Genomic DNA, 25,358 nt, shown 5'->3' with positions numbered 1-25,358 from the left:
CCTAAATGGCACTTCATTGTGAGGGGTAGGGCGTATCAATTACCATTTAAGTTAACTTTCGATGTCAGTTTAAAGTTTTTTTGAATCGCCTGGTCACAATTGACGGTGACGTTCTGTATATATTAGATTTTGTATCAGTGAGTCATGTCCGGACATATTGTTAATAATTATTAATTTGAATGTTTGCAGATTCCAAACGCCGTATTTCTGGCCCTCGAACCAATGGTCTCCCGAGAACACGGACTACGGTATGCTATTTTTAATTTTTTTTTAACGGACGAGACGAGGACGTTGAGTTGACGATAATCGATACGCCCTGTCCATTACAATGCAGTGCCGCTTAGGATTGTTGATGATATTAACAAAATAAGGAACTAAAGAACATTACATATTTTCACTCGAGTATTCCTGAAGGGTTAGGCAGAGTTCGCCCACTATGTTTAATTCCCACGTAATAGAAGGTGAGTCTCAACTTTTCTAAACTCCGAGCTGCTACTGAGAAATTTCCAATAACTATATTTGCCCGGCCCGGGAATCGAATACCTATCTACCTATTATTAATACGAGGAAAAAAGGACGGTCAAAGATATCTATTTTTGACTAAATTGATGCGTGATGAACAATTTCTTAATAGGAGTTTATTAGAATTATCTTTATTGGGTAATACATTTTTTTTATAAAAATTTATTGAAGTAGGCGTTACTTTGCGGAAATCCATAATTATACAAATGATTTTAAGTTTTCTTTAGTGATAATTCCACCAATATTTGTTCTTAAACAATTCGACACGTGTTTCGTCTCTGCACGAGGCATCCTCAGGACATGTTGTCTCGCCATAATGTGGCACGAGACTAAGAACGACTAAAGACTAAGACTGTCATTTTTTTATGTTAAGAAGGGACGAGCTGGAGGTTCACCGGATGGTAATTGATACCCCCTGCCTATTACAATGCAGTGCCGCTCAAGAGTACTGAAAAAGCCTAAAATTCTGAGCGGCACTACAGTTGCGCTCGTCACCTTGAGACATAAGATGTTAAGTCTCATTTGCCCAGTTCATTTCACTAGGAAATAGAAAAATTTTACAAATGTTTTTTCATATCTCACTTTTAACTTACTACTAAGTTGCTCAAAATAGTTTCTTCTCTCTGAAGACCTTAGTTTGAATAAGAGGTGAGTTTTCTTCCGTGTAAAAATAATAAAACATAAAATTTGGCCTTTCATTTTTAGTAAGACATTTCATTGAAAAATATTGATCCTTATCAGTAATTTAAAAATGAAAAATTTTTTAATCGATTTCCGCCAAAAGTTCAAGGTTCGTTCATTTTTAAAAACTAAATATGCAGTTATTGGTTTCTTATAAATCAAGGGCGTGACTCCTTTCACGACTTTCCTCTAAGTCTCGTAGTTTCCGACTTGGCCATCACCGGTCTTCTCAAAAAACCACCCTGTATATTCCAAGGTTTACAATTTCAGCGGTGTATCTGTGCAAGCGAACAATGCAGAATAAAGCCAGACTCGAACTGGCTGACTACGAGGCTGAATCGTTGGCCAGGCTGCAGAAGATGTTTACCAGGAAATGGGAGTTCATATTTATGCAGGCAGAGGCACAGAGCAAGGTATACACCTTATTTTAAACTAGTTGATACGCGCGATTTCGTGCGCGTACACACATGATTAACCACGTAGTACTTATAATTTTTTTTTTATTTCTTTCAAATAAAACACTTAAAGAACCCACAACCTCTGGCGTTCCGTGCCAGTGCTCTGCCAAATGAGCTAACCGTTCGAGTGACGTATCGTCATAAAATCTTGTATGCTTAAGTGAAAGTAGATCCTGTGGATGAAGCCACAACCTGAGAGTTGAACAAACCATGCAAGATTTTATGATGATACGTCACTCGAGCGGTTAGCTCAGTTGGTTAGACCACTGGCACGGAATGCCAGAGGTCGTGGGTTCGAGTCCCGAATCGTTCATAAAATATTGTTTTCAAATTTTATTTGTGTATTAATCCTATAAGTGAGGGTTATCACTTCAAAAACATAACAAATTGTTTAGTTGTAAGAAAAAAAAACTATGTAACCAAATTTCTGTGTAGTTGTAAATAGTATTAAATGATATGTCTGTATGTATATATACTATATATACTTGTGCTTTGTAGGTACTCTGATACACACACATATCTTTCAATCCCAAAAGTGTCCCAAAGTTATGGGACATGAAGGGAAAGTACCTTAAATATCGAAGATAGGCTATTTTACTGAAAGAAGGCTTTATGTTATTTTTAAAAGTTAGTAATTCTGCATTCAAAGATTTTCTAAAAATTACTTGCCTCGTCTGAATCGAACCGACTTATATGTAAAAAAAAACACCCCTACTTTTATGATGCCAATCGAAAGAATGACCAAAAACTAATAACTATTCTTGAGTAACATAGTATTTTAAAAGAAAGTACTCAATTAAGTGGGTTAAATACCCACTTAATTGAGTACTTTTTAATTAAATTACAAAAAAATACATCCTGTGATGCCTTTGAGACACTCTAGGTGTTAAAACCAGACTCACCCATCTGCCTCCGAAGAATCTTAGAATCAGAAAAGATGGCCACACGAATAACTGATGGTTACTGGGAAGGTAGACGGTCGACGCTCCAGAGGTCGCAACCCTGTAAGATGGTCTGACCAAAGCTGTACATCTCTGGATACTGGACTTCATGACGCACTGCACGTAGCCAAAGGCAGACAGATGGCGAACTATTGTCAAAAAGTTGAATCCTCAGGGAAATCAAGACCCTCAGCAATGAGGAATACGACGCGAGGAGGACGTAGGATACTTACTAAAAAATACTAAGAAAACTACTAATTTTTAAAAGAAAATTGCTATCTCATATACGAAGCAATGTCAATATAAAATAAAAATAAAATCGCATATAACTTGTACCACAACCCAAGAACCTGTCTTGAGTTGTTACTTTGTATCAACTATTTTGCTAATAATCTTGTTACTCATTTACTGTATTTGTTTAAAGTCATTTGCTATTGTGATATATCACTGTGTCCTCACACTAGATTATTGTACTATATGTTATTATTAACCACTAATTATTTATACTAACCCCATATTCGTACCGGATAAGTAATTAATACTAACCCTATTTATTATTTAAATTATTTCTCATGAGACAAAAAAGACACTTAGTCTTTTTTGTCTTAATGGGAATAAAGAATTCTATAAACTGAAGTATACATTAACGTAAAGAGTAAATGCAATGAAAATTATTTTATTTCAGGTTGATAAGAAACGGGATAAGTTGGAGAGGAAGGTGCTGGACAGCCAGGAGAGGGCATTCTGGGATGTCCACAGACCCATGGTATGTAAGATTAGTTTTAATATTGGATCTTTATCAACTAAGACCTCCATCCGTGAATCGAAATAGGTTTCGATTACATATCGGTCTCCTTACGGCCGTTCCCAATAAACTATCATAGAGATAAATAACTACCGTCTACTGTCAGTAATTAGCTGTCAATAATCTGAGGCTGTCCCAATATACCCGATAAGTCATTCTTATCGCCTTTTATTGGGACGCGTGAATTGCAATTTCCATACAAACTTCTATCACTGGTATGCTATACGTCGTCCCATTGACAGACAGCGTACGGATAAGGTGAGTTACTGTCGATAAGTTTATTGGGACAGAAAAGTCAACGATAGTTACGATTTTTATCTGAAGTAGGAGATAAACTAAATTTTGGGAACCATAAGTGAAATTCAAATTTAAATATTTTTATACCACTTATTCGAAAATATGCCTTAGACCTGAGAAGAATGGGCGCAAAAAACTCAGTGGGTTTTATTTTATAAGGGCTGTCGCTCCATTCTCAATCTACCTGGTATCATTAACAAAGTTATGTTATAGTAATCTTTACCACACAAACGTTTTTTAATAATTCTTATGAAATTCGTAACACATTTATTTTGTACATTTTCTGGAATCATTTTGGGTGGTAGATTTTGATGTTCAATAATTGATTAATAATCCTATTTTGAATTTCAATTTAAACACGACTCATATATTTGATGCAGCACCTTACAAACTAATTTGTTATGTATATTATAGCCATTGTAAAATACTCTATTTGATTCAAAAGAGTGGCTGTTGAGTTTCTCATATGTTCTTCTCACGAGCTCAACTTTTTACGAACATATCGTAAATTCAGTATTTTAAAAGAAATATTTGCACTAAACAAAAGCGCTTAGTTTAAGCCTAATCGAATAAAGTTATTTGATTTTGACTATGAACGTTTAGATAACCCTGAGAAAGTACTATTTAGTGATACATCAAAGTGAAATATTGTTCGGTATTTAATAAACTTTTATCTATACCCATGCTTTAAATCCTCTATTAAAGATTCTTAAACAGTTAGCTTATTGCCAACATTAAAACACCCAATGTCCTAATAACCAATACATCATCCAAACGAGTGTTGTATTGAAATTCAGTACAACATTACAACACTGGTTTGGATGATGCAATGGTTACTAGGACTGGCTTTTATAATGTTATCAGTAAGCTAACTGTTTCAGAATCTTCTATAGAGGAATTATATTATGGGTGTAGATAAAGTCTTGTATGCAACTCTTGATTATTAGGTATTAAAACACTCATGTGATACTATTATAAACGCACATTCGTGTTTTAATACCCATTATTACACAACAGTTGTATAAATAACTAATGTGATATTGTGTTTCAGCCGGGGTGTGTGAACACGACAGAGATAGACCCGAAGAAGATGTCGCGACTCAACGCGTTGAAAGAGAAACGTGTCAACATATGCAAGGAGTGGTTTATGCAAAATAATCAGAAGGTAATGTCTCACTCAAAGGTTTCAAAATTATATTATTAGATGATACACCACAATCATGTCGAAATTGAGTTAAAAACACAACACTGGTCACGAGATTCATATTAACGGCCGGAAAAACATGGCAGCCCTACTGTCACTCTTTAAATGACATCATGACTTAGTAGCCCAACACACATGTATGGAATACACTCATATTTATTAAACACGAATTCCTTAAAATGTGATGTTTATGGCTTGGAGCGTTTTTCAGGAATTTATATATTTAAATTTATACCAAAATTCATGAACGATGCTGGATTCGAATTCGCGACCTCTCGTATTCCGTCCGAGCGCTCTTACCAACTGAGCGAACCATCCGAGTGACCGAAATTTTGTAAAAATTCAACTCGCTTACTTAAAAAATAACAAACAGTTTAGATTTGAAAGAGCGACATCTCAAGTCAATTTCCTGATGAAAGTGATCCTAAAGATGGATCCACAACCTGAGAGTTGAACAAGAGATACCACGATGGCTCTGTTGGTAAGAGCGCTTGGAGGGAACCCGAGAGACGCGCGTTTGAGTTCCGCATCGTATATGAATTTCGGGACAATTAAAGAAACTTATAGCAAGGTACCCTTGCTAACCAAACTTATGGTGAAGTGTAAGGTCTTCTAATCAGATTGACATGACAAACAAACATAGTCTGAACATGGAACTCACTTAAAGGTCTAAACACACACGCAGCCACTCACACATATGCGCACGCACTCACACACACACACACACACACACACTTACATCTACATCATCATCATCATCAGCCGGTAGACGTCCACTGCTGGACAAAGGCCTCCCCCAAATATTACCACGACGATCGGTCCTACGCTACCCTCATCCAACGTATTCCGGTGATCTTGTCCAGATCGTCGGTCCATCTTGTGGGGGGCCTACCAACACTCCGTCTTCCGGTACGTGGTCGCCATTCGAGGACATTACTGCCCCAACGGCCATCTGTCTGTCGAACTATGTGCCCTGCCCACTGTCACTTCAGTTTCGCAATCATTTGGACTATAATTCAATAAATTCGGTCGTTACAGAAATTAATAAAAAATCGTGTTATTGTTGTTAAGGCGCCATTCATAAATTACGTCGCACATCATTTTAAGGTGAAACCCGTCCCCAGTGTTTGTCAGGTGGCCACATTTGTGAAACCCGTGCCCAGTGTTTGTCAGGTGGCCACATTTGTGAAACCCGTCCCCAGTGTTTGTCAGGTGGCCACATTTGTGAAACCCGTGCCCAGTGTTTGTCAGGTGGCCACATTTGTGAAACCCGTGCCCAGTGTTTGTCAGGTGGCCACATTTGAGGGACTCCGTGTTGTGACCTCACATTTTTAAAATTTTATTTAATTTCAAGTAAATCTTTCTTTATATCAGGCAGTGAGCAGGCACTGACGCGATTGTGCTGACGTCATAAGGTTGAAGGATGACTCTCCCACTTCTAAAAAGCACTAAATCGTCTCTTACGACATCGTTGGGCCTAGGACTGCCCTATTATTTTAAATCCCTCGGAAAACACGGGGCATTTTTTTTTTTTGATAAATAATTATATAGTTTATACCATTTTCATTAACCATCCATCTACTTCCAGACTAATCCTATAGTGACCATCACAAATCCCCAGGAGAGTGAAGAAGCTATACAGAGAAACGCTGAAGCGAATGAAACCAAAGAAAATGGTGAGTTTATTTATTTAAGGTTTTTTATCAAATTATATTAAAAAATTTATAAACAAGTAAAGCATTTGCTTTTTTTTTAAATAAAGTAACAACATTAGTGAATGTTTTTTTTTTTGTAAATATTTAACTTTGAAATATTTAATTTAAATATGTATATTTCTTTGAAAATTATAGTAAAAATTTACTATTATATATATATAATAGTAAATTTTTTTGAAGGTATGGTAAGGCAAAGAGGTAATGGATGGATGAGGATGTAAAAACTACGTAATAAGGGGCAGGAAGGCAGTATAATCCGACTTAGTTTGAAAGCGAACAGTTGCTTAAAACGTTGTGAATTTCGTCTATCTCCGTTTTTAGAAGATTATAGCCGTCATCTGTCAATATGTTAATGAGGCACCCATGTCGTATCGTGCCGTAAACACCGTCCGAAGAACTTTGTCCGTTGAAGTTTCACTTTCACTATGTGTCCCAGCACACATTAATGTGCTCAGTAATATAGGAATGGTGACTGGCAAAGCAGTTTTTCGGTAACTTTTAAATAAAGATCACTGTCGATATATTAAAGTGCATTCGAATTTTTTGCAAGAAATTACTTGCCTCGCACCGCCACTTTGTGGATAACCGGCTGCGATTTTCCCTAACTGATTGATTGATTCCCTGACTTAGGGACCTTCCAGAAAAGAACATACTCCTTTAATTATAGATGGCCCATGGACGGTTGCCTCATCTCACCGCATCCCTTGAGGCTAACCCTCTTGCCCGTTTACTCCCTGTTATATTAAATAAAAACTCGAACCGATAGCTAGCTCTTTCTTGTATCAGGCGAGACGTCGCAAGCGCAGTTCGAGACCAAAGATGTGGACAAGCCCAGCGTGGAGAGTCAGATAGAGGAAGCGCAAAGACAGCTGGGAGTATTGCGAGCGAGGCTGGAGCGACGGAACGTGCGCGTCAGTAAGGTGGCCGAGATGTAAGTGGCTCTGTCTACATTACTTACTCTGTGTACCATACGTGCTGCGAGCGAGGCTGTATACATAAATATATAGACTAACAAAGTGTTCGAGAGTGTAGAAGTACAGGAAGATTGAAAAGGAAAGCGAATGTATAATTATTGTAACAGATATTGTACTGGCGTTCAAAAAATTGTATACGCTCATTAGACGTAGTAACACTACGTCACGCGTGAGACGGACGCGAACACGAAGCAAGAACATTTTGTTTTAACAATTAAAATGTAAATAAACACTAATAGAGTATGCTAAAATACTCTTATTTAAACAATGTTAACTATACTAGTATACCCCATCAGTGGCTAAGCTGCCACACCGACGCCAAGGTCAACGAGCTCGGGTTACAATAAAATTTATTGCTTTTGAAGTGTTTGGGCTTGTTTATAAAATATTTAGCAAAACATTGATAAAAAACGTCAAGTTACACAATTTTGTTAATTTAAAGGGGCACTTACCTGAAATACGACACTCCAGTCACCCAGTCAACTACAGACAGATTTTCACTGAATAATTTGTCATTGCGTGGCGTTGTATTGAAGGCGCGGTCGAAACACAACTGAAAGAAAACTCTGCCTAATCAATTTGTGAGCGTGATTGTGAATGTAGTTGTTTATTGTAGTCAATGCATACTAAAAAAAATAGATTCGCTTTCCTTTCCTATCTTGCTGTATCTTTGTAATTTTCAGCTTTATAATATTAGTTATCTATTTAGGTATTAATGAATGACTGGTGTTTTTAGGTTTATATCATACTGCTCTCAGTACGCTGAGTATGACGCGTTCCTGACGGCTCCAGAGTGGCCAAACCCTTGGATCAGCGACACGGTGGAGCTGTGGGAGCACGAGAAGCAGTGGTGAGTAAAGCCACGAGTTCTTCTGTATACGCTATAGAGATTATAGAACACAAAAGTGATTATTTTTGTTTAAATTTAAATTAATCGCGAAGTATCTGTAAAAATCTGAAAGCCATCCAGTCAACACAAGACAATTATTCACTGAACACTTTGTCATTGCGTGGCGTTGTATTCAAAGCGCGGTCGAAACACAACTGAACGGAAACTTTGCCTCATATACAATTTGTGAGTGTTATTGTGGGTGTCGTTGTTTATTGTACGACAATGAATGCAAAACAATAATAAGTACAGTAAAAGTCTGAAATAAAAAAAAATACAATAAATAAACGGAGATTATAGAACAATAATTGTGCCCTGTGCTTCCCTGGGCCATAAAAAGAATATTGAAATCCCAGGCCCAATGTTGTAGTAAGAGGCGACTTAGGGCTATTGCCAGTGGGAGGCTCCTTGGCACAAAATGCCAGCTAGATTATCGGTGCCACAACGGCGCCTATTTCAGCCGTTATTATATTATTATTGTTTCGGTGTGAAGGGCGCCGTAGCTAGTGAAATTACTGAGCAAATGAGACTTAACATCTTAAAATGCATATCATGGGTGTTAAAAATGATTGTAAATGTACATTGTGTCTTGGTTGTAAACAGTATGTCGAGTCCTATTCTTAACAACGTTGCCAAACTTACACTTGTTAAGTTAAATAAAGGACATAATAATCAATGTAAGTAAGATAGTGACATATTTTTCATTGATGAGTGGGTAAGTATCATCCTACTAATATTATAAATGTGAAAGTTTGTATGTCTCCATGTATGTTTCAACTTCTTTAACGCAAAATCTACTGAATAGATTTTGATGAAACTTTACAATAATATAGCTTACACACCAGAATAACAAATAGGCTATAATTTATAAAACTATAGTGTGAAAACTCACATGTATTGAATACACTAATATTTATTATACTTTAAACACGAATTCCTAAAAATGTGATATTTGTGGCTTGGAACGTTTTTCAGAAACTACGTCCAATTATTTCAATTATTTTGTATGGAAGGTAAGAAACGCAAAAAAAAACATAATTAACATACACCATTCGATTCTCCTAAACGGTCTCGTTAATACCTTATAGTTATGGGATTCAATACAAACAAACACGTTGTATAAATAAAGAATTTGATTTTATAAAAATAAGGGATGAAGCCACGTTCAGCTGATGCTAATTGATACGCCCTGCCCATTACAATGCACTGCTGTTCAGGATTAGAAGAAAAACCTAAAAGTTCTCAGCGGCACTACAGTTACGTTCAAAACATAAGATGTTATGTCTCATTTTCCCAGTAATTTCACTAGATACGGCACCCTTCAGACCGAAACACAATAATGTTTACACATTATTGCTTCACGGCAGAAATAGGCGCCGTTGTGGTACCCATTATCTAGCGGGCATCCTGTGCAAAGGAGCCACCCACTGGTTAAAGATAAGAGTTCTTGTTAATAACCCGTACGGGACTTTGGGAAGGAAACCCTGCGAATAAGTTAAGTTATATATAATCTGGTGGTTGTCTGCGGTTGCAGCAAGGAACCTCTGCCTCTCCGTCGGGTCCGACGCTGGTCGTTCGGTCTGCGGGAGCTGCTGCGAGATCCTCCAGGTCGAGAGCACTTCGCGAGGTTCCTCAGCAAGGAGTTCAGCGGAGAAAACCTCAAGTAAGTCACACCCTGAGGCCTTCAATACACTGTCTTGCATTGAAATTCAAATATTTTTATTCAAAATAGGATTTAAAATCACTTACTAAAAGTCAAAAAGTACCACACATTCGAAAAGCTCAGATCTGGAAACATATGATATTACTAATGCCGTTCCCGCCCGCCTCACTGGGCGAATTTTAAATGGAAATAAATTAAATAATATTCATCTTATTACAAATACAATAAAAAAAGTAGCCATAAACCATCTAGGATAAATTTCGCATCGAATGGTGGTAGATTCAGGTCGATACGATCAGTGGTTTAGGCGTGATTGAGTCTCAAACAAAGACCATTTTCATTATATATATAAAGAAAAATGAAAATCAGTTATGGCTAAACAATAGACATACATTCCTGAGACTCCGAGGAAGAGATGGTCTGCAACTGGGAACCTACGCTAATCCTCTAGGAACTCTTGAAATATTAGTTGCGTTACACTGATTACGTATGATGCGATGCGATTAGGTCGTTGACCACTGATAATTTTTTTTTACCCCCTTATTCATAATGGTCCGCTAACTTTAAACAGCCGCTAAGGAGTGTTTTTCTCATTCTGACTTAGGTCAATAGAAGAAGACAGATTGAGAATTAGCAATGCTTTAAGTTAGCAGACTATTATGAATAAGGGGGTTAATCTATATATGTGTGTGTGTGTGTTGCGTTACACTGGTTACGTTTGATGCGATGCGATTGATGAATTATTATTATAATATATATATGAGTTGCGTTACACTGATTACGTTTGATGCGATGCGATTGATGAATTATTATTTTATTCTATATATTATATAGAGTATGGAAACAGCTTATATGAAATAAATGTAGGTACATACTTGTTAGCATATTAGCTGACGATATACCAAAACTTTACGAAATCCGTGCATTGGTTTTTGTCAATAAGTAGGCTTTTCATTTCGAGCAAATTTAAACGTTTTGTAAGATTTGTGTAACTGGGTCAATGATTCAATGAACTTGAATATTTCAATATCATAAAACGGCAACGCCGCCTTATGATGCCGTGCAAAAGTTGAATAGCAGCGCTAGAAAAGCTGCATTTGAATTGCGCCGCCCGCGGCCGTCAAAGAGATACCACCGACACGTGTATCTGAAAAATAAACAAACTGAAATCTTTTCTATTAGAAAAACAAAAATGTTCAGAGGCATAAAATCAAAAATAAACAGCATGAATAAATAAAATAAAAAATCAAAATATGTCTTATTTAATAAAATTAAAATAAAAATATTTTTAAACTCGTTTTCCAATTCAATCTTTTAGTTTCTTTTATTTTATTTTTCTACTGTTTTTGGATGGTCACTTTTAAGACCTATAACAAAAGGAACCGTGTTGTCTACAGCTACTGTCAACGAGTCGACTTGGTAGGTACCTACTGAAAATCAGTACTGGAAATCATTTCCAAAAATACTGAGTGGGTGTCCTTTTCATGACCCCGTATTTTTTTATTTGTTAATTTAACTATGTATATATGTTTTGTGATGTCATGAATAAATGCATACTTTACTTTACTTTACTTTACGTGTATCTTATAGCCTAAACACATGGTCGGATTTGGCCCGGCTGAACCATCGGTCGCGGACTGGTACTGGAACATTCTATTTTATTTATGGAAAAGGAGGACAAACGAGCGTACGGGTCACCTGGTGTTAAGTGATCACCGCCGTCCACATTCTCTTGCAACACCACTGGAATCACAGGTGCGTTGCCAGCCTTTAAGGAGGGTGTACGCGCACTTTTGAAGGTACCCATGTCGTATCGTCTCGGAAACACCGCACAAGGAAGTTCATTCCACAACTTTGTTCTTGCTGTTCACAGAGGCCTATGGTCGGGCCGTAACAAATCCGTCCATGCGTTTAGGCTATAAAATACACGTGCCGGCGGTGTCTTTTTGACTTCGGCGCTATTCAATTTGAAAGCAACCTATCAAAAATCTTACCAACTTTTTCGCTGTTCAGGAAATCACTCAGATTTTTTTTTTTTAAATATTAAAACATTGGAATAACACAAAACTTAGTTTTTAATGTCTTGTTTAGGTTGTTGGTTAGTAATTGTAAATAAAGTATCGATAAACTAGAATTCTGGGGTATGCCCTATTTATGCCTTTATTTATTTTCGCCATTTTATTTAAGTATTTGTAATTTTTTGATTTAGTTTAACGCGAGCTTTCGGAATGTGTGTCCGATGTCTGGAGTGTCCAAGCGAGAGCCTTGCGCAGCCCGCGATTGTTCCAAGTGATTGACAATATTTATTACTAGAACTTTCTTTAAGTTCAAGTGAAATGTTTAAATCAAATTTCATTTCTTCGCTAATAATCATGTCTTAACAATATTAAGAGCTTGTTTATGAGAAGAGAAATAACAGCCAATTCGCCGCCGTGAGCTACGTTGTCGCTCCTCGGGGTCGAAGTACGTAGTCTAAACGGACTGTTTTCGTTTTTCTAATTCAAATTTGATAATTTCGCTTTTTTATATTTTAGGGATTTTAATTTAATTATTAATTTTACTACACTCCTGTGGACCAGTATGACTTGTATTTTCATATATTTACAAACTATACTGTATATTAGTTGCGTTACACTGATTACTTTTGATGCGATGCGATTAGGTCGTTGACCACTGATGAATTATTTTTTTTAATATATATATAACCACCATTCGATGCGAAATTTATCCTAGATGGTTTATGGCTACTTTTTTTTCGAATTCCAAGGTTCTTTCCTTTTAAGGCGGGAAAGACTAGTTAATAATAAATGTGTATTGCGTACCAACTGTGCAGGTGCCCGGTGACAATTATGTTACGGCACAAGAGAGAACTGGCCTATTGGCCACCATCTGGATGTGTGGCGGTCCTCCACAGTGCAGTTTTCAAGGAGGTTTATTCCACGTACTTCAAAGCGGGGTGTGTCCGCGACGATACGACATGGGTACCTTCAAAAAAAGCGCACACTCCTTCCTTAAAGGCTGGCAACGCTCCTGTGATTCCTCTGGTGTTGCAAGAGATTGTGGGCGGCGGTGATCACTTAACACCAGGTGGACCCGTACGCTCGTTGTCCTCCTATTCCAGAAAAAAAAACTGGCCTTAGATTCGCCAATCATAGATACCAATGCGTCTGTTGTCTATGGGTATCTCTATGTTTTCTCAGGAAGTGTCTGCTCTATAGTTTGCCATAACAAAAAATTACAACAAGAATAATAAACAATTGCGGCCCAATCAGGCTGATAGGAACGCAAGAACCTCAGCCCGTTTTTTATTAAAATAAAATTTCGTTACATTATACTTTCGTACTATATAAACAGTATATACACATTTACAAACATATACACAGCATTAATGTTGCACAATACGTCAGCTGTATAGCTACAGGTATACTGCTGTAAGTATTTTGATGACGCGAACTCACGAGATTTTACCCATAAAATATATATTAAATATTATTATTGAATAACGGAACAGACAAAAGCTTATAATGCCTACTACTCGGCTAAGTAGTGTTAGTAAGTCTTTTGTGCGGCGATGTATATGCTTTTACAACAAGATCCCAGAAAATTTTCAAAACAAAAGTATTACGATATTCAAAAGAATTGTCAAAACACGTTTGGGTGGTAAAGGTTACTATAACATAAATGACTTTCTTAATGATACCATAGGCACACCTCAGGCTATTAAATAATAAATCTTATTTATTGATCTTTATATATATATATATGTTTATATTTTTTTTATCTGTGGTATAATTAAAGTCATTTATGTTATAGTAACCACATAAACTCAACGCGGCTAGAGAAGTTTTAACACCAATAATATTATTATATTAGTATACATATGTAAACTTTTAATACATATCTTTATGATGGATGTAACTTTAAGATCGTAGTTGTAACTTAATTGTAGATTAGATTAGATTACACCCAAATACAAAAGACTTAAATATTCTATGAAAGGGAAATAGAAAAAAAACTGTGGTTTTTTATTTCTATACGTCAAAAAGTGGTCCCAGCTCAAATTTTTTATTGGTTTGAAAACCAGCACTGGTTACTTTGGCCATTTGGTAACGTCGCGATAACACATTCAGTTTTATTTTCACAAAATGACGAACAGATCTCTGTACTATAGAGACGCCTTAAGGCGTGGTAATACCTCAATATCCAAAAAAATTGGTTTCTTACGGCCGTTCCCAATATTCAGTCCATCTCTTACTTGAGATAAAAATCGTAACTATCGTTGACTTTTCTGTATCAATAAACTTATCGACGGTGACTCGCCTTATCCGTACACGCTGTCTGTAAATGGGACGACGTATAGCTCACCAGCGATAGAAGTTTGTATGGAAATTGAAATTCACACGTCTCAATATAAGGCGATAAGAACGACTTATCGGGTATATTGGGACAGCTACAGATTATTGACAAAATAAAGTAGTAATATATCTCTATCTGTAGATAGCATATTGGGAACGGCCATTAGAGAGTCGATTACAACATAACGCAATGAAAATATTCCGACGCAAAAAATACATTACACAAAGAAGGACTTAAACAAAATTTTGAACCGAATAGATATATATATTTTATATATATATATATATATATTTTATTTGAAATATCCAATAAAAAATTTGGAATTTTCTTCCCTAAAATGAACTATGGAGTCAAAAATCTCCGGATTTTCAGCTATAACACTCTTTTTTTAAAGAATTTAATAGAATTAATGCTTTTCTAAAGTTTAAACCGAACAATTTTTCAATTTCATATGTAAATTTGAATGAACAAAAGAAAACAAGTAAAATAAATGCCCATTTGCAGCTTAGTCACGTGATCAACACAAATCTTGTTGGATTGGTTGTAGCGTTTACAATCTTAGTCAGTCCGCGCCTTAATTCACTGCGTATCAAAGAATGTAAATTCAAGCTTCCACTGGGAAATATAAAAAAAATAATCTACGAAAATTAACTACAAAACTTAATATAATTTCTTTTCAGATTCTGGCTAGCGGTTCAGGAGTTGAAGGCGCTTCCCGTGCGCCGAGTGTCCGCGAGGGCCAGGGAGATATGGAAGGAGTTCCTGGAGACTGATGCACCTTCTCCTGTCAACATTGACGCCGCCAGCAGGTAATGATGGGTACCCCACAGGATCCAGTTGTACTTTGACAAAGAAGGTTTACTATAAAAGGCATGTATTTTCTGAAAATTGATTCCATTACAATTCTCTTTGATGTCATTTCTAATATACTAGATACTACTACCGCTTCGGAAACAAACGGCGCTCTTAGAGAGAAGAAGCGGCGCAAGAAACTCTCCCAGCATTCCTTTTTTGCGCTCTTTTCAATAAAATTATACAATATTGTAGAGTCATTTCTATCGCTATAAAATAATCATAATCTAGTCCCAGGTTGTCGGATCACTTAGATATTCAGATGAGGAGTAATAGGATTTATGACAGAGCCATTTTTTTATAATACATTTCAATTTATTTATAGATAATGCCTGAACAGTGGCTGGGACGTTATGATAAAAGTGTATGCATTTATAGTATCCATTTCAGCCGGAAGACATCCACTGCTGGACAAAGGCCTCCCCCAAATATTTCCACGACTATCAGTCCTGCGCTGCCTTCATCCAACGTATTCCGTTGATCTTGTCCAGACCATCGGTCCATCTTGTGGGGGGCCTACCAACACTGCGTCTTCCGGTACGTGGGCGCCATTCGAGGACTTTACTGCCCGAACGGCCATTTTTTTTAAAGGCTCAAGGCGCCTTTGTCCAGCAGTGGTGCTCCGGCAGATGATGATGAAGAATGATCTAATTGAATTTATCTTTTGTCTTTGGCACTTTAAAAACGGCTTACTTGCTTATGTTGCAGGGAGATGACGCGTATCAAAGTGGAGTCTGGAAAGGCTGACAGATATTGCTTCGACCAAGCGCAGGTAAAATATCTGAACAAACAAAGTGTTCAAGCTCTAATATATATTATAATTTATATTTATACAATTTAATATTTATTATTTTTTATGAAATTATTTATTGTTTAAACACGACTCATATATTGGATGCAACACCTTTCAAAGTCAAAATATCTTTATTCATTGAAATTATATTTGATTATTTTGAATATTAATTTTTTGGCTTCTATCTATCTATCTTCTTTTAAAATTATAATGTTTTGTTTTATTAAAACAGAGTTAGAGCAAGTTCATTCCTAATCATTTTTATCATCTAAGTAATCCGTTATTTTATATAAATTTTTATATTTGTTTACTGGCAGATTAAGTGTATCACTTGGGAGTTTATTATTTATTTATTTATATATTTAAGATGTACCAACTATAACTCAACTTAACATTAACAATTGATTTGCACTTACATACTAATTCTAGGTTGGTTATTCTAATTAGGTAATTCAACATTTTAATTATGTAAAAATTAAGTAACTTAGTAATAAATCTTAATTCTAGAAACTATACAATGTAAATAATTATGAAGTGGTAAGTGTGGAATTACAAAAAATAAAAGTAAGAATTAATAAGTCATTAACAATCTTATACAAACTATTATCTACCGTGGTCGTTATTTTTTCTAAAACTTTATTTCTAAATGACTTAAACGTGTCGTGAAAAATGTCAACGTCATGATCGAATGTTGTAGATATTCTATTATCAGAACCGTATTGTTTCACATTCGTTCTAGAGTAATTATTTGAAAATATTTTATTAATCGGTTGTCTTTCATCATAATCATCATTATACAATCATTTTAAGAAGGTTCCCTTTTTTTATTGATATTTTTGTAATAGTTTTATGTTATCCCCTTCTTTACTATAAGCTAAGAGTTGCGATAGTAATATAGTTGTTTCTCAATACAAAACTGATTAAATTAATACAAAAGTAGTTTTTATGAAATACCATGCTATTAAAAAACAATCGGCTTGACCGATTCTCATGAAATTTTGAGTGCATATTGAGTAGGTCTGAGAATCGGACAACATCTATTTTTCATCCCCCTAAATGTTAAGGGTGGTCCACACGAATATTTTTTTATAATTTGTTTGATTATGAGTCAGCATTAAAAAATACATACAACTTCAAATTTTCACTCATCTACGATCAACAGTTACTTTTGTATCGCGATTTTAATATCGGCAAGACAGCGTTTGCTGGGTCAGCTAGTATACTATATATATGTGGATGTTTAGTCTCCCTTTGGTATAATATATTTGTATTTCTAATGCTTATGCGATTGTGACCACATTTACAATCCGTGTTTTTGTCTGTCTAGGCCCACGTGTACCACCTGATGAAGTCAGATAGTTACTCGAGATACCTCCGTTCGGAAATGTACAAGGACTACTTGAACGGCTCCAAGAAGAAGGTGAGAACTGCAATAGTTATTATGAGGGAGTGGGAGGCTTCTTTGCACAGGATGCCGGCTAGGTTATGGGTACTACAACTGAGCCTTTTTTTGCCGTGAAGCAGTAATGTGATTTGGTCTGAAGGGCGCCGTACCTAGTGAAATTACTGGGCAAATGAGAACATCTGATGTCTCAAGGTGGCAAAAGTGGTGGTGGTTTTACAAGAATCCTGAGCGGCAGTACATTGTGGTAGGTAGGGTGTATCAATTACCATCAGCAGAACGTCCTGCTCGTCTCCTCCCTTATTGTCATAAAAAAAGTTACCACACGACGATACCAGCTGACGAGAATTATTTTATGTATAACAAATTAAATATTTAAATTATATATAAAAGAATTAAAAGTGTCCAAGCTTACAAATTCATATAAGTAAAAAAAATATGATTCTTTCAGTTAAAGTAATAAAAAAATCGTTTATGTATATTAATATGATATTGTAAGGAAAGATTATTTATTAATTAAATCTTTTATTTATTAGAAAATATATTTTATTCTTAGGTGCAAATATTGAATAATATGTACATTAAAATTTTGTGTATGTACATTATTAGAATCATTAATTAATCCTATAATAGTAACAATTGGTTAGAGTGAGAGAGGAGGAGCCTCCCTACCGCTGCCGTATGCGTAAGAGAAAGAGAATCCAGAGAGACTGGCGCCGTAACGCGTTACGTTACGAAGCGGTTTACTCTCCCATAAGAAGTTATAACTTCTATTACCGTAATTATTTTTCTGAAAAATTTTCAAAGTGATTTTATTTGTTTTTGAGCATCTGAATTAATTTTTTGATTGAGATATTCGAAAAACAGATTTTTGATTCTTGGACCCAATATAAACATTAGGTTAACAGTGACAAAAAAACCGATTTCGGATTTACGGAATGAATGATTAATGATATTTTATATTTTCAGACATCCGTGAAAGGGATTCGATGCATTGTATCGTTCACCGGGCGAAAGGAGACATCCGCCAATTGATAATAATTATAAGTAATTCACAAGCAGTTCTTAGAATAATTCATGTAATACAACAGACATTAAAGTAATACAAAACTTATTAAAATAATACAAAACGTATTAAAATAATACAAAATGTATCAAATTATTACGCGTATCGCTTTAAGAATATTCATATAATAAATTTAATCATATTTTAGGCGTAACCAATTACTTTTTGCGAATTTATTTAAAAGTAATCTTTGTATTTTTACCTTTAATAGTTCGTGAATATATATCTTTTCTGATGTTCTATTGCGAATTGTTCGAACAATTTATAGTTTTGTTAGTATATTTATTGAATATTGATGCTTCCAGTAAAAATAAATACTTACAGTTAGAAACTGTTAGGAGTGTGCATACAAAAATAAAAATAAACTTACAAATAAATGCAATTATTTTCAACTTTGGATGTAACGCGCACATGACGTCAGCATTTAAATTGCTTTATCACTACAATATTGTGATACAATTATATTTCATAGGATAATATTGTAGTTTGATCAATACAAAACTGATTAAATCCATACAAAAGTATTTATAAAATACAATACTATTAAATAAATATCTCGAATTGTAATGCAAACTCGTATTAGTAATACAATCAAAGTATTTAAATTGATTGATTGATTGAAATGGACTTATATATGATTGGTAATTTTATAGTATATAGTTTTTGAGTGGGTAATTACATTTCAATACAAGAAACATTTAAAACTTTTTAAATATATATTATGTTGTGGTTGCATTTCAATTTAGCTTTATATGTTTATAATACAAAAGTTAATTGTAATTAAATACAAAAATTATTGTATTTACCCTTTTTTGTACATATACATTGCATGAGCACGTGCGATTTGAACATATATTTTATAATAATTTTTTAATCTTGTATTCTCTCTTTGAAATTTATTATCTTAGTGTATCGCATTTAGAGTTAACATTTTAAATAAAATTTACTCAAGGATTTGATATTATAGTGTTCTATAGTGTATTATAAATGGCTAAGTACGAGTCGGATTTGCGGAAAAAATTCCATATTTGAAATTTTACCGGCCAATAGAAAAAACGTAAGTATTGGAAAGTAATGTGGTCTAAAGCCACTGTTGAAGGATACTCCATGATAAAGAATGTGATGAGCCGTCACGAAGGATATCCTGTTAGTTATCGATAATGTTTATATTATGTATATAAAATATAACTAATTCAGTATTTTAGAAACAAAAAAAAAACAATTTCATTAAATATTTATTATTAAAATTTAAGTAGGCGTTATTTGTGAAAATCCATCAGTATCCAAATGTTATGAGCTATCTTAAGTGTTCATTCCATTAACAATTGTTCATTCCGCTAACATTAGATCACTTGCAGAATGCACTTAAAACGCACGGTTTGGATTGAAGGGTTATACTTATAAACTTAGTATACTGCCGTAATAGACGAACCCTGTGTGAAAGAGAGATAACTATCCTTACATAAAAACCTAGGTGTGAGAAAGAAACGGAATAGACGAAGACCATGAAACCGTTTTGAAACAATTTAGTGTCCATTAGTCTCCTGTCAGATTGGACCGCGTTTTAATTTTAGTGTTTTTTATCGTTATTGTTCTGTGTTTTAGCGGATATTAATTGAAAAATATAATGATGTAGTGTTTTGTGTTAGATTGTGTTGTTACATATAACAACAATCATACTAGAGAAACATTTCACATGTAAATATTGATTCTTCAATACCACTTTCGTGATGTTTATTTTCGTACATCATATTCACTAAAATACTAAATATTACATTTAATATACGCAGTAAACATTGTATTATCTAAAATTTATATTAATTAAAAAAAACATGTGTTAGATAGTAAATTAATATGGTATACACGAATATGATGACATCAATATTTGTCATAGGGTTTGTCTAAAAGCAAAATACTACACACGTCACTAACTCACTAACACATCTGTAAAACTATCACACATGAACATTTTAAATTTAGTCTCGCCGTAATGAGGAGAGTTTTTGACTATGACACTAGTACACTAGGTTTATGGTTATACGCGTCCTCCACTGAACTGTTGCTTTTGCGTTCAAGCAGAGTTTTGCTTAAATTAGTTCGACACGTGTAGAAGGAGTGCTTATTTAAATACACTATGAGTGCGTATTTGGGCAGAGTTTCGCACTTAAAATTCACAATCTTTGATTAAGGATTGGTCTCCGCTGCGCTCCAACTAGATACCGCACTTCCTGAGAACAATAGATTTTTTTTATTCCGGCAACTATTAGATGCTTGTGGGCGTGGCATCTTGACGCTCTTTCAAATATTGTAACATACGCTTCGTGTTATTTTATATTTGAAATTAATAAAATACAAAATACTTACTGATGATATTATGCGAACCCAGTATCTTTGTTATTTCTTGTAGTATTATCTTTACAAAGTTTTACTACGCAATCTGGCATTTTACTTTCAATTATTTGCAAAGTGTAACAGAACATGAGGTACGTCAACGTCACACATTGTTCGAGACTGGCTCGAGTACACCCACTTGGGCGTACTTGCCGCACTTTGCGACTACGCCTGCGGTATCTAGCATCGGAAACCAATTCTTAATCTTAGAATCTTAATCGAACTTAGCACTTTAGCAACCAACTGTTAATTGGCCCTGCCTCAGCACCAATAACTTACACGAATCAAATTAAAGTTAATTTAATAAAAATCTGAATATTATTTGCTATAATAGTTATTTATAATCAATCATCTTTAAACTGAAGTGTTAATTATATAAAATAATATTACTAACACAGTTATAAATAGCAGTTTAATAAATGTAATTATTAATTGGGATATCTTATGGCGTTGGTAGCGCTTTTTTACCATACATTGTTAAGTAATTTAAACGGATTTAAAAATTTATTTTTATTTAATTATTTTAATTGACAATGTTTATGGTACACTTGGGGTTAGGGATATATTGAAATAATAAATATTTAATTCTCGAAGTAGAGGCCAGTTCTACGGTGTCTAGAGAATAGTAACGTTGAGAAGCAAAATTCCTAACATAATGCTGACTAGATACCATTTTTAACCGACTTCAAAAAGGAGGTTATCAATTCGATCGGTATTTTTTTTTATGTATGTACACCGATTACTCTGAGATTTATGATCCGATTTACGTAGTTTTCGTTTAGTAGTCCTTAGATCGATGCAGCATATATGCTTTTTAGTCCCATAAAAATTTTACATAGTTTGGCCCAGTAGTGTTTTATTTTATGAACATTTTATGAAAAATTTTGTTTACCTCGATGATATAATTGTTTTTTGTGTACGGCTTTTTTAGGAGTTTTCATTCAGGTTGACTATAAATTATAATTATTTACTGACACTAAAAACTGATATATAAAAAAAACTATGTTTAAAAAGAACCGACTTCAAAAACTGAACTTTTTTTCTTTCTTTAATGTTCATATTGTTATTACTTATAAGATTTCTGTAAACTAAACTTTACAGTTTCGCCTCTAAAAAAGGCATCATCAGGACCTTTCGAACGTGAGTTTCACTAACACTAAGGTAACTCGTAACATTTTGACTTTAACTATTGTAAAATTAATATTTAATTTATTATAGTTTTATTAGTAATGTAGAATCTGTATTTTAAGTCAATTTTTAATAAATATTTGCATTATTTATTCGTTTTCTAGCGATAGTCAAAACTTGTTTGTACATATTTAAAATTGTTTCAGACTATGTGAGTTTTTATATTTCTTCTCACATTTTTAATTTGTATTTGTGTGATTTGCGATTTAAAAAAAAATCAAATATCAATTTAAGCCAATTGTAATCTCTGTGTCATTCTATATAATTTTAATTAAGCTAAAATCTAGCGAACTATATACAAACTAAAAATTATTTATAATTTTAAACCTATATAGTATGTAAGAATGAAAAAAATATCAATTTAGAGAGAATATCCTGAATTGTAATAATAATCCTATTCTTGTGATGATTGTTATAATTATTTCATATTATATTTAATTCAGTTTCCTTATTTACCTATTATTTTAAGCAAAAGTATTATAAAGAACTTTCAATTTTACCAAAGTTATAAGACTGTTTATAGATTTGATTGTCTGTAGAAATTAAATGTTAACATATAATAGCATTTTGTTTGAATTTTATTTTATATTTTAATTTGCATGTGAAATACTGATAATATTACACAGTTTCAGGTTTAATTTATGCTCCTCGGATCGTGTGGGTGTGGGTTAATTTAATCGCATTATAGTTGTTCATTAAATGTTAATTTAAACCGGTTATAACGCTTTGTTTTTTACATTAAGCGTTTATTTAGACCCGTTATAACGCGTTATAATTAAACGTTAATTGAGTCCCGTTATATTGCGTTATGTTATTCAATCGTTAATTTTTACCCCATTTCAAGGTTTTGTCTCAATTTTAGTCCAGTTACAAAACATCATCTAATTCATTCAGCGTTAATTTTTGACCGAAAATTTAGTCCAGTTATTAAGCATTATGTTATTCATTAAAGGTTACATTTTTCCCCATTCCAAGGTGTAATTTAGTCCAGGTATTAAGCATCAGTTATTCATTAAATGTTAACTTTGGCCCCATTTCATGGTTACAAAGCGTTATGTTATTATTTATTAAAGATGAATTTGAGCCCAATGTTAAGATTATGTATTAAATACCCAGTTTCAACGTTTATGTTACATATTAATCGTTATATTATGCACCACCTCTAGTTTAATTTATACCCCGTTATAGTTTTAACTAATTTTACGTTAATACTTGCCCCATTTAAGTCCAAGCCAATTTTATTTTTCCTAGGATTTAAAACGTACTTTAGTTATTTTTTAATATGGCTATTTATAAGTAGGTAATACAATTTATAAGTCTGTTCTTACATTCAATCACAAAAACTTCTAATGTTGTTCTTCCATAGTAATAAGATATAGTAATATCATACACTTACGTTATAGACAAAGCGGAAGATATATAATTTACTAACACAATATTATAATGCAATCACTATTAAATTGTATTATATTTATTAAATTTTCCAATCATGGGCAGTCTATTTTTTCCGTTGATATATAAAGAAGGAAGAGTCGGGGTTCTGTTTTAAGGTCATTGCCCTATTGCAGCTGTACGGCTCGCACGACCGCGCCCCGTGCCGGGGCACGCGCCTATCAGCCCCTTACTAAGTTTTTCCGTGTATCTACAACTATGTTATGCGCAAATATAATAGGATAGGATATAATTATTTTATGGATATAGTATTGCTCCTGTTACTGCATTTAGACCACAGAGTTGCTTAGTTACTCCAGTCCAGATCCTTTCAGAAGTTCAGAACCCTCCTGGGACTTCTCGGACATCTCGCCTATTTTGCGTGGTGGCGTGGCCTAACTAATCCTGCCATCCCAACTCCTCAAGGTAGTTTATCAAACCCCTGATGTCATCCATAAACTCGGGGAGAAACCTCAGTGACACCAGGTGTTTGGCCTAGCCTGTAGCCACTTTCAGGGTGCCCACCATGATTCGGATGTCGTGTCTGTTTATACTGATAAGTCGACGTATCAGTGCAGGTATTGCTTCTTTTGGCTGTCTTCAGTTTGCGACGTTTGTCCATTGGGTATTGTGAAATTACTGAGCGAAAATGAGACTTAACATCTTATGTCACAAGGTGACGAGGGCAATTGTAGTGCCGCTCCGCATTTTATATTTTTCAAGATTCTTGTGCAGCACTGCATTTTAATGGGCAGGGCGTATCAATCACCATCAGCTGAACGTCCTGCTCGTCTCGTCCCTTACATTGTTATTTGTGTAAATAGATTTTGACAGAGCGTATCAGTCAAAGTTCTTTATTTGCCAGAAACATTCACAAGTAAAGTTGTTACAAATTTAAGAGCAGGCACATGTTTCGTCTTGACAGACATGCAAATATTTTTGTGGTTTCACTTGACAATATTATAAACCTAACAATCAATAATTAAGGCTACATTTAATTTGACCAACGCAAAGCCATACCTAAATGACCCTACAATACACAATTACAATAATTAATGAAGTGCTAAGAGATAATGTAGTAAAAATAATCACAAAAAATTTAATATTATTGGTAAAATTAGTATTGGTGCCAATTACCACTTCGTTTGATAATATTCGTTTATTGAGTGAAAACAATATTTCTTTAATAGTGTTAATAATTTAAATTTAAATTTATTTAACACTGTCTCCTCTCTTTTGGTCCTTCTAATCCGTGAAAGCATTTGGCTAAAGTGGCAATAAGTGAATGAGCCACTTGGGTCACCAAGCCCTGACTTCTTCCGCAGTTACTTCATGGATATTTTAGGATAGTTATACAAACCTTGCCATTAAGTTGTTATTGGCATATTAGTGTCACACAAGACTCCTCGTACCAGCTCTCTTGATCCTGTTAATCTCGGTCTTCTCAGCTCATCGCTTTCGTGAAAAGAACATAAATGTGTTAATCGACTTTCATCTACTTTTCTGCATGACCAAAATGACAAAATAATTATAAATAAAAAAAAAAATAAGTTTATGTTTCGCCGATGGTAGGGAACGGTTTAATGATTGCTTAATTTTAATCTTGACAGAGTAATCTGTTTTACATTGTAATAGATATTTTACACTGAGAGGGTACAATATTGGCCCGAAATTGTAAATGATTTCCTTAAGATTAAATAAATATTTAGACAACATATTTGGTTTAATTT

The 25,358-nt window shown here is 34.3% G+C and overlaps 1 protein-coding gene across 1 annotated transcript in view; it reads left to right on the top strand.

Annotated features, from left to right (window-relative positions):
- Nucleotides 1-25,343, top strand: part of LOC126978091 (regulator of G-protein signaling 7) — a 34,696-nt gene extending 9,353 nt beyond the window's left edge. The window contains exons 5-16 of the mRNA XM_050826813.1: nucleotides 190-248; nucleotides 1,474-1,616; nucleotides 3,288-3,368; nucleotides 4,756-4,869; nucleotides 6,497-6,584; nucleotides 7,410-7,554; nucleotides 8,334-8,447; nucleotides 10,021-10,149; nucleotides 15,186-15,314; nucleotides 16,066-16,129; nucleotides 17,478-17,570; nucleotides 18,522-25,343. Of these exons, the coding sequence (XP_050682770.1) occupies nucleotides 190-248; nucleotides 1,474-1,616; nucleotides 3,288-3,368; nucleotides 4,756-4,869; nucleotides 6,497-6,584; nucleotides 7,410-7,554; nucleotides 8,334-8,447; nucleotides 10,021-10,149; nucleotides 15,186-15,314; nucleotides 16,066-16,129; nucleotides 17,478-17,570; nucleotides 18,522-18,587 (1,225 nt within the window). The 3' untranslated portion in view covers nucleotides 18,588-25,343. The remainder of the gene's footprint in view (nucleotides 1-189; nucleotides 249-1,473; nucleotides 1,617-3,287; nucleotides 3,369-4,755; nucleotides 4,870-6,496; nucleotides 6,585-7,409; nucleotides 7,555-8,333; nucleotides 8,448-10,020; nucleotides 10,150-15,185; nucleotides 15,315-16,065; nucleotides 16,130-17,477; nucleotides 17,571-18,521) is intronic.
- The last annotated feature ends 15 nt before the right edge of the window (nucleotides 25,344-25,358 follow it).

This window comes from Leptidea sinapis, chromosome 2, assembly GCF_905404315.1.
Source record: "Leptidea sinapis chromosome 2, ilLepSina1.1, whole genome shotgun sequence".
Lineage (NCBI taxonomy): Eukaryota > Metazoa > Arthropoda > Insecta > Lepidoptera > Pieridae > Leptidea > Leptidea sinapis.
This window is presented reverse-complemented; position numbering and strand designations above follow the sequence as displayed.